General features: G+C 35.5%; 1 protein-coding gene across 1 annotated transcript in view; it reads left to right on the forward strand.

Annotated features, from left to right (window-relative positions):
- ZNF292 (zinc finger protein 292) overlaps positions 1–9706 on the forward strand; it is a 76306-nt gene extending 66600 nt beyond the window's left edge. The window contains exon 8 of the mRNA XM_008146583.3: positions 266–9706. Within this exon, the coding sequence (XP_008144805.2) occupies positions 266–7405 (7140 nt within the window). The 3' untranslated portion in view covers positions 7406–9706. The remainder of the gene's footprint in view (positions 1–265) is intronic.
- The last annotated feature ends 1653 nt before the right edge of the window (positions 9707–11359 follow it).

Here is an 11359-nt window from a genome sequence, read left to right on the forward strand (position 1 = left end):
TTAAATAACTTTCCAGTTTGCCTAGCTATTAGATAATTTAGGCTGTCAATGCTTATGCTTTTTCTGCTATTTTGTGCAGTTCATTTTACACACACACACCATCACCAATCCAGGCTATGGTGCAGTGCTTTATAAGGAGCATCTTTTCTTGCATTGGCTATTGCAAAATTTGAGAAAAGCAAACCTCGATTTTAAATTACTAAATTCACAAATCTGTGTTGATTAGTGTAGATTAAGTTAATATTTCCTATTTGTTTTTTCACAGACTGAAGGTGCTGGACTTGCTACCTGTATAGAACTATGTGTAAAAGCTCTTCGCTTGGAATCTACAGAAAATACTGAAGTGAAAATATCTATTTGCAAGACCATTTCTTGTTTGTTGCCTGATGATCTGGAAGTTAAACGTGCTTGTCAACTGAGCGAATTTCTTATTGAGCCTACAGTAGATGCATATTATGCTGTGGAAATGTTATATAACCAGCCAGACCAGAAATATGATGAAGAGAATCTTCCAATACCAAATTCTCTACGCTGTGAGCTCTTACTTGTGTTAAAGACTCAGTGGCCCTTTGATCCAGAATTCTGGGACTGGAAAACCTTAAAACGACAATGTCTTGCATTAATGGGGGAAGAAGCATCCATTGTATCTTCAATTGATGAACTAAATGACAGTGAAGTTTATGAGAAAGTAGTAGACTACCAGGAAGAGACAAAAGAAACTTCTGTGAATGGACTTTCTGGTGGAGTTGGTGCTAATTCTGGCCTCCTTTGTGATGAAAAGCAGAAGAAGAGAGAGATAAAGCAATTAAGAGAGAGAGGATTTATATCTGCTAGGTTTCGGAATTGGCAAGCCTACATGCAGTATTGTGTGCTATGTGACAAAGAATTTCTTGGTCATAGAATAGTACGACATGCTCAAAAACATTACAAAGATGGGATTTACAGTTGTCCTATATGTGCAAAGAACTTTAATTCTAAAGAAACTTTTGTCCCTCATGTCACATTGCATGTTAAACAATCTAGTAAAGAGAGACTAGCAGCTATGAAACCATTAAGAAGATTGGGAAGGCCGCCTAAGATCACAACTACCAATGATAATCAGAAGATTAATGCTGTGACCAAGCAGGAACAGCGGCCTATAAAAAAGAATAGTCTTTATTCAACAGACTTTATAGTATTTAATGACAATGATGGATCAGATGATGAAAATGATGACAAAGACAAGTCTTATGAGCCAGAAGTCATCCCAGTCCAGAAACCAGTACCTGTCAATGAATTTAATTGCCCTGTAACTTTTTGTAAAAAGGGCTTTAAGTACTTTAAAAATCTAATTGCTCATGTAAAAGGGCATAAGGATAATGAAGATGCCAAGCGCTTTCTTGAAATGCAAAGCAAAAAAGTTATTTGCCAGTACTGTAGACGTCATTTTGTAAGTGTTACTCATCTCAATGATCACTTACAAATGCACTGTGGCAGTAAACCATATATCTGTATACAGATGAAATGTAAGGCTGGTTTTAATAGTTATGCAGAGCTCTTAACCCACCGAAAGGAACATCAAGTTTTTAGAGCGAAGTGTATGTTTCCTAAATGTGGCAGAATTTTTTCAGAAGCTTATTTACTATATGATCATGAAGCACAGCATTATAATACCTATACTTGTAAGTTCACAGGTTGTGGTAAAGTATATCGTTCTCAGAGTGAGCTAGAAAAGCATCTGGATGATCATAGCACTCCTGAAAAAGCACTGCCTCCAGAAGACCAACTTAATTCTTCTGGAGCTTCTGTTCAGCTTTCCAAAATGAATCAGAACTCAGAAGGGACCACTGAGAAAGAAAGCTCTATGCTTCCCTCACAAGATAACGTTGAAAGTACGTTATCAACAGATAGAAGTGATGCTTGGGATAAAAGCAATGCAGAATCAGCTGTGGCCAAACAAGACCATATTTCTGCTTCTGAGCTCAGGCAAGCTGATGAACCATTGTCAAATGGTTTGGAAAATACTGCTACTACTCCTCTGCTACAGGCCAGTGAAGTGGCTGTGTCCATTAAGGTGTCCCTCAATCAGGGAATTGAGGATAACTTTGGAAAGCATGAAAACTCAACTGTGGAAGATACTGGAGAATCACTGGTCACAAACATACACACAGTAGTTGAAGATACTTGTAATGATTTGTGTCATCCAAGTTTCCAGGAGAGAAAAGAGCAGGATTGCTTTAATGAAGCCCAGATTACTCAGAATTCTTTAGTAAACTCAGAAACCCTCAAAATAGGTGACCTTACCCCACAAAACTTAGAAAGACAAGTGAACAACTTGATGACCTTTTCTGTGCAAAATCAGACAGGATTTCAAAACAGTTTGCCAACATCCAAGTTTGAATGTGGAGGTAATGTTAAAACATCAGCCAATCTTTATAATTTACCCCTTAAGACATTAGAAAGTATCACATTTGTTCCACCACAGCCCAATCTAAGTAGTTCTTTAGGAACTCCATCAGTGCCTCCAAAAGCGCCAGTTCAGAAGTTCAGTTGCCAGGTTGAGGGATGTACTCGAACCTATAATTCTTCACAGAGTATTGGGAAGCACATGAAGACAGCACACCCTGACCAGTATGCTGCATTTAAAATGCAATGCAAAAGTAAAAAAGGCCAGAAATCTAACAACTTAAATGTACCAAATAATGGAAAGTTTGTTTATTTTTTGCCATCACAGGTGAGCAGCTCTAACAATGCATTTTTTACACCACAAACCAAAGCCAATGGAAATTCTACTTGTTCAGATCAGTTGCAGCACGTCTCATCTTCCATTTTTCCAGCTCAGTTGGCCAGTGTATCAACTCCATTGTTACCCTCAGTAGAAAGTGTCATAAATCCAAATTTACCTTCTCAGGATAAAAATGAACAGGGTGGTAGTATGTTATGTTCCCAGATGGAAAATTTGTCTAATACTACCTTACCAGCACAAATGGAAGATCTAACCAAAACAGTTTTGCCTTTGAATATTGACAGTGGCTCAGATCCTTTCCTTCCTTTACCTGCAGAAAGTAGTTCAATGTCTCTCTTCCCTTCACCAGCAGATAGTGGAACTAATTCTGTTTTTTCCCAACTGGAAAACAATACAAGTCATTTTTCCTCACAGATTGAAGGAAACACTAATTCCTCCTTTCTAAAAGGAGGTAATGTTGAAAATGCAGTTTTTCCCTCACAAGTAAATGTTGCAAATGACTTTAGCAGCACCAGTACGCAACAATCTGCTCCTGAGAAAGTTAAAAAAGACCGTGGGCGAGGCCCAAATGGGAAGGAAAGAAAACCCAAGCACAACAAAAGGGCTAAGTGGCCTGCAATTATCAGAGATGGGAAATTTATCTGTAGCAGGTGTTATAGGGCTTTTACCAATCCCAGATCGCTGGGTGGACACTTGTCTAAGCGATCTTATTGTAAACCTCTGGATGGAGCAGAAATTGCTCAAGAACTTCTGCAGAGTAATGGACAGCCTTCTCTTCTTGCCAGCATGATTCTCTCCACAAATGCAATAAATTTGCAGCAGCCACCACAGTCTACCTTCAATCCAGAAACATGTTTTAAAGATCCATCATTCCTGCAACTTCTTGCTGCTGAAAATCGCTCTTCAACATTTTTACCAAATACATTTCCTAGGACTGGTGTGACTAACTTCAATACAAGTGTTAGCCAAGAAGGAAGTGAAATTATTAAACAGGCTTTGGAAACTGCTGGGATTCCCAGTACATTTGAGGGTGCTGAAATGCTTTCTCAAGCTCCAACAGGTTGTGTCTCAGATGCAGCACAAGTAAATGCTACAGTGATACCAAATCCAGCAGTGCCACCAACCCTGTTGCAGACTGTGTGCCACCCAAACTCCCTGCTGACAAGCCAGAATAGAACACCAAACTCCAAAACTCCCTCCATTGAGGAATGCAGCAATTTGCCCATTTTTCCAACAAATGACTTACTACTGAAGACTGTTGAAAATGGTTTGTGCTCTAGTACATTCCCTAATTCTAGTGGGCCATCACAAAATTTTACCAGTAACAGTTCACGTGTTTCAGTTATAAGTGGTCCTCAGAACACAAGGTCCAGTCATTTAAATAAAAAGGGAAACAGTGCTTCTAAGAGAAGAAAGAAAGTTACTCCTCCACTAATTGCACCTAATGCTTCCCAAAACTTGGTAACTAGTGACTTAACAGCAATGGGACTTATAGCAAAGAGTATTGAGATACCAGCTAACCTTCACTCAAATGTAATTCCAAATTGTGAACCTCAGGCTTTGGTGGAAAATCTAACACAGAAATTAAGTAATGTGGACAATCAGTTATTTCTGACTGATGTGAAAGAAAACTTTAAAACCAATCTTGAGTCTCATACAGTGTTAGCCCCTTTACCATTAAAAACTGAAAATGGTGATTCCCAAATGATGGCTTTGAATTCATGCACAACTTCAATAAGTTCTGATTTGCAGATTACTGAAGACAATGTTATACAAAACTTTGAAAAGACTCTTGAAATTATTAAAAGTGCTATGAATTCTCAAATACTTGAGGTAAAAAGTGGATCTCAGGGTGTTGGTGAAACATCACAGAATGCTCAAATAAATTATAACATTCAACTTCCTTCAGTAAACACTGTACAAAATAACAAATTACCTGACTCTTCTCAGTTTTCCTCCTTCGTAGGTGTTGTGCCGACAAAAAGTAACATTCCTCAGTCTGAAGTATTCCATAAGGAGGATCAAATACAGGAAATTTTAGAAGGCTTACAGAAATTAAAATTAGAAAATGACCTATCCACTCCAGCATCCCAATGTGTACTAACAAATACATCAGTGACACTGACTCCTGTTCCTGTTAAAGCAATTCCAAATGTTACAGTTGTTCAGCCAGTTTCTGAAATGATAAATATTCAGTTTATTGACAAAGTTAATAAACCCTTTGTGTGTCAAAACCAAGGCTGTAATTACAGTGCTATGACAAAGGATGCACTGTTTAAGCACTATGGTAAAATTCATCAGTACACTCCAGAGATGATACTTGAAATTAAGAAGAATCAGTTGAAATTTGCTCCATTTAAATGTGTAGTACCTACCTGCACAAAAACTTTTACAAGAAATTCTAACCTCCGGGCGCACTGTCAGTTGGTACATCATTTTACAACAGAGGAAATGGTAAAGTTAAAAATAAAAAGACCTTATGGGAGAAAATCTCAGAATGAAAGTTTGTCAGTCTCACGAATAACACAAGTAAAAAGACAGCTAGCTATGATAGAGGAAAATAAAAGGGAATTTCAGTCTGCTATGGAATTGGGAGCAATGAAGGAAAATGCCTTCAGTAATATAGCAGTGATTCCAGAAAATCAACTAGAAAAAAAAAGTTCTGAAAAAACAGAAAGTTCTCCACAAGTGAGCACAGTTATTTCAGAACAGTGTAATACAAATTCCCTCACAAACATACAAACCAAAGGACGGAAAATCAGGAGACATAAAAAAGAAAAGGAGGAGAAAAAACGCAAGAAGCCAGTTTCCCAATCCCTTGAGTTTCCAACAAGATACAGTCCTTACAGACCTTACCGATGTGTTCATCAGGGTTGCTTTGCTGCCTTTACAATACAGCAAAACTTAATTCTGCATTACCAGGCTGTACACAAATCAGATCTACCTGCATTTTCTGCAGAGGTTGAAGAGGAAAGCGAAACTGGTAAAGAAAGTGAAGAAATTGAAACTAAACAAACGGTGAAAGAATTTCGATGTCAGGTGAGTGACTGTTCTAGAATTTTCCAAGCTATTACTGGCTTAATACAACACTATATGAAACTTCACGAAATGACTCCTGAGGAAATTGAAAGTATGACTGCTTCCGTGGATGTTGGGAAATTTCCGTGTGACCAGTTAGAGTGTAAATCTTCCTTTACCACATATTTGAACTATGTTGTTCATCTTGAGGCAGACCATGGAATTGGGATAAGGGGGAGTAAAACTGAAGAAGATGGCATATACAAGTGTGATTGTGAGGGCTGTGACCGTATATATGCAACTCGGTCTAATCTCCTTCGACACATTTTTAATAAGCATAATGATAAACATAAAGCTCATTTGATTCGGCCAAGAAGGTTAACATCTGGTCAGGAAAATATATCAAGCAAAGCAAACCAAGACAAGACAAAGTCTAAATATCGGGGAACAAAACACAGATCTGGAAAGGAAGGAACCAAAATGCCTAAGATCAAACGAAGGAAAAAAAATAATTTAGAAAACAAGAATACAAAGATTGTACAGATTGAAGAAAATAAGCCTTATTCTCTGAAACGTGGAAAGCATGTATATTCTATAAAGGCAAGAAATGATGCCTTATCTGAATGTACAAGCAAATTTGTAACCCAATATCCATGTATGATAAAGGGGTGTACATCAGTTGTTACAAGTGAAAGCAATATAATTCGACATTATAAATGTCATAAATTATCTAAAGCATTTACATCACAGCACCGCAATCTTCTTATTGTCTTCAAACAGTGTTGCAATTCACAATTAAAGGAAACTTCTCAGCAAGAAGTTGATAAGAATGATGTGAAAGAATCTGATACGTGTGTATCAGAGAGCAGTGATAACGCAAGAACAACTACAGTTCCACAGAAGGAAGTTGAAAAAAATGAAAAAGATGAAATGGATGAACTAACAGAATTATTTATTACAAAATTAATAAATGAAGATAACACAAGTGTGGAGACCCAAGCTCATACCTCTTCAAACGTAAATAATGATTTTCAGGAAAATAAACCCTGCCAACAAGAAAAACAAAAAGGAAGTAATTTGAAGAGAGGTAATAAAGAAAAAAATGTCTCCCAAAATAAAAAGAGGAAAGTTGAAAAGGCTGAACCAGCACCAGCAGTTGAGTTAAGTAATACGCATAAAGAAGAAGAAACTGCTGTTGCAATTCAAACCACTGAGGAGCATCCTGCATCTTTTGACTGGAGCTCATTTAAACCGATGGGATTTGAAGTATCATTTCTGAAGTTTCTTGAGGAGTCTGCAGTGAAGCAGAAGAAAAATACTGACAAAGAGCATTCAAATAGTGGAAATAAAAAAGGATCCCATTCAAATTCAAGAAAAAATATTGACAAGACTGCTGTGAATAGTGGAAATCATATATGTTCTCATAAAGAAAGTGAAACCTTTGTACAGTTTGCCAATCCATCACAGCTTCAGTGCAGTGATAATGTAAAAATTGTTTTAGACAAGACTCTGAAAGACTGCACCGAGCTTGTCTTAAAGCAACTTCAGGAAATGAAACCTACTGTCAGTCTGAAAAAACTTGAAGTACATTCAAATGATCGATCTGTGTCTGTTATGAAAGAAATCAGTATGGGCAAAGCCACAGGGAGAGGACAGTACTGATAACTAATGTGCTATAAATATGTCACTTAGAATTTTATTTTAAATAGCCATCAAGCATGCTAGAATTGTAAAACTTTTTCATTATTTTTTTGTTGTTATTGACATGAATTAACCTGGCCAAAAAATGGAGGGGAAAAAACAAAAAAACACACATGACATTTGTCATGTAAAACTTTCTTTATCCCTATGGGACTTGAAGAACAGAATCAAAACTTAAGTTATTGTAAATATTGAGCTAAAACTCAAATTTCTATCAACCAATTGTCCGTTTCATGAACTAAAATGAATTATCTGTGAGATTGATTTGTTTCACCAATCACTGCTCATGTATAACAGTACTCTTTGTTTGTAGATATCTTTTTTGTATATATTTATTATTGTAAATCATTTGCTGCCACCAGCAGTATGTAAGTCTAAACTATTAAATGACACATTTATATTTGGAATTTTAATTTTTAACTAAGCAAGTTTTTAAAACTTATTGTTTTAAATTAAGAATTTTTTAAACTAAAACTAGAAACTCTGCCATAGTTCATTAATTTTTACATAAAGCATTTATTTACAAGATGATCTCAAAATCACTTTTCACAAAGCAGGCACATTATATCAACACCTAGCTCTGCTTTGTAAATTTGCCACCCAGGATTTTGGGGTGGTATTTATGTGAAATTAAAGCAGATTCTTTAGCAGTTTCCTATAGCTACAGTCCCCCCCCACTCCTTGTGCTTCTAATTGGATATAGATAATATGATTCCATGATATATAATGGAAATGTGAATAAAGAATTTACATCAAAGATTTTAAACATTTGGTATTATAAAAAAATCCTTTGTGAATGTGATAGAAACTAGTAGTGTGGAGCAGTGTAAATATTTGAGGTGGTGATTTGTGAAGTAGCCCAGTATTGCCTTAAATAAAATCACATTTCATTTCTTGTTTTATACATGTGATCTTATAAAGGGTTTTTTTTTTCCCCCATTTTCTGAGATTTATAGATTGGTGTATAGCTTTAAACTGTATAAACTTTTGTGGAAAATTTTTTTAAACATTTTTATAAATCTTAAAATTGGTATCATCAAAGTGAGCCCATCTTGTGTTTATAAAATGCAAGAGTCCTTTGAAACACTTTCTATAAGGAAGTTGGATGTTTCGGTTTTACTGTTTATAGGTGTTAGATTGTACAGATTTGTCTGTATTTCCCACCATATCTAATGATACTTTTTTCATTAGATTGGTCCTCCAGAGCAGTATTAGTTATTATTATTGATTATTTTGGTTATTCAGTATATAGTTAGCTCTTATAGTTTGGCTTTATTTACCATATTTATACTGTGGATTTATAGCTAGAGATAGAAGTTAATTTCAGGAGAGTTTAGTTGAAGTCCAACTAAAGTCAGCACGGGAAACAAAAACGTTCTTTCAAATTGACTTTTGTTTCTGTTTGCCATAAATAGTAGCATTGATTTTTGACTTTGTGTTTGTTATAAACCAGTTGCATTCACAATATTATTAGCCTGCGATATTAATAAGATTGTGATATGAAAATGTGTATATTCCCTGTGCAACATCAGATTTGCAGGAAAATGAAGCACTTAACATGAACTGAAATTGCTGGTACTCTGAATAAATGAACAAGTATTATAGTTTTATTTTTAGGGCCTAATGGGTTATATTGAATAGTTGGTTTCACCTCCTTAAGGTTTATTACCAATATCCATAAAACTTGACACATTAAAATCCCTACCCTTTGGTAAGTCCACTGTTATTTATTAAAATAAAAGTTCTTGTGGGTGTTTTAAGACATGTTTTCTTTCCTATATTAACAATAACTGAGTAATTCTAATATTAAATTTTTGTTAACAACTTACGTTTTCGTACAATTTTCTTCAAAGTTGATCTAGCTCTTAAGTAGGCATTTGGCAAAATTTCCCTATATTGTGCAGAGGCAAGTAGGTTTATTTCTGATGAATTTAGTGATGAGCCACTGTTAAGTGAAAATGTGAATGTATTGGGGCTTTTCTTTTGCTCATTAACTTAAGAACATTGACCACTAGACATTTCTGTAATGGTTCTCGTATATGTTAGAAGAGTTTGACAACATTGAGTTAAATTTTTTATATTCCAGGTTCTGTATGCTCAAAGTTAAATGGAAGAGTGGGCTTTTTAGCATGGAACAGAAATAATCAAATTATGGTATAAAATAAATATGAATTTATAGAATAGCATGTTGGTAAAATTTGATATGGAATGTAATGCCTAAGTATTAAAAAAAGAATCATAAAGAATATATTTTTCATGGTATACTTTTCCTCAGTCATTTGTCTTGAGATATATTTTTCCTGCAGCCTCATTTTGCCTAAGATTTCATCATTAAAAAATTATTTTGGGGTTTTTTTTCTCTTCTAAGCCCAAAGAATTTGAATCTTACAGATCAGAACATGTTATTTATTCAAAATACATTGTTGTGTTAAGTGAAATGTAACAGTTTGGGAAATTTTCAGCAATGTTAAATTCAGATAGTTTAATTATTTTAAAGGGCTAGACAGAGGTAGAGTTTTAACAAGATAAATTTTGATTATTAAGCTAGCAAATACAGTTGCTATAGCTATTAAAAGTATGTAAATACTACAGCTAGAGACATCAAAAGAAGAATGCTCTTATTTTGTTAGGGGAAAGAAGGTTGGCAATTATGAAAGTCTTACAGAAAAGATGATTCTTGAAAGATGAATGAGTAGACATCAGATGGTAAGAGGGGGCGGGGAAAGGAATTCTAGGCATGGAGGTATAAAGGGGCATAGTGCATTTGCAGTATTGTAAGTGGTCCATGCGGAAAGGAAGTTGGAGAAACTAAAGAGGCAGATGGGTGAGGTCATGAAGGTTCTTGTATGCCATATTGATCTTTATCTTGTTTTTTGCTTGATTGTTTAAGTGGTTACTTAATGCATTTAAATTGAACAATTTGATCAGGTACCAATTTTAGATAATTGGCACTATAGAGAGAATACATTGGGTAAGTTGGAGATTAAAGCTGGTTTGGTTCAGTGGATAGAGCATCAGCCTGTGGACTGAAGGGTCTTGGGTTTGATTCTAGTCAAGGGCACATGCCCAGGTTGTGGGCTTAATCTCCAGTAGGGGGCGTACAGGAGGCAGCCAATCAATGATTCTCATCATTGGTGTTCCTATCTGTCCTTCCCATTCCTTCCTCCCTGAAGTCAATAAAAAATATATTTTAAAAAATATAATAAAAACCAATGGAAAAAATATCCTCAAGTCACGATTAACAACAACAAAACAAAATAAAAAAGCAGGGAGGCTTGAAATATTCCAGGCAAAAAATGATGGGAGCCAGCTAAAAGAATGTTAATGGAGGTGAGAAACTAGTGGATGAGAGGTGTTAAAATGCAGAGCAGTAAAGTAGCCTTTTTCAAAATGTTTATTGTAGTGAGATACCAGAGGGTTCGAAGGTTAGGTCTATTCAATGTTTTTTAATATTGAGGTATATATCACTAAATTAGTGTAGTAAGGAACACACTTTGGGGAAATGATCTAAAATGGCATTTACTTAGCCAGGACTGATCAGCAGGTGAGCACCAAGGTGGCTTGATTAGCTGTTTACTAATGGTTATTAATCTGACTGGTCAATTTATCCATTCTAGTTAATTGAATGTATTAATGTTTTGAATATCATCCTGCATTTAAGTATTTATTGAATGCCAACTAAATGCACTTTTATTAAAATCTAATCTTATTACTCAAAGTCGCTGACAATTTCTCCAAATACTTAGCTACCTATCATTTTCCTGATGTTTCCATCTCTCTGAACACACCCTAAGCGTCTTCCCCCATCTCAAGGCCTTTACTCATATCGTCTCATCTGTCTGGAATGCTTATTCCTGTATTTGTATGGCTGACTCATCCATGAATTCTCATTAGAGAATTATAATAAAGTGTCAC

This window comes from Eptesicus fuscus, chromosome 10 (genome assembly GCF_027574615.1).
Source record: "Eptesicus fuscus isolate TK198812 chromosome 10, DD_ASM_mEF_20220401, whole genome shotgun sequence".
NCBI classification, from domain to species: Eukaryota; Metazoa; Chordata; class Mammalia; order Chiroptera; family Vespertilionidae; genus Eptesicus; species Eptesicus fuscus.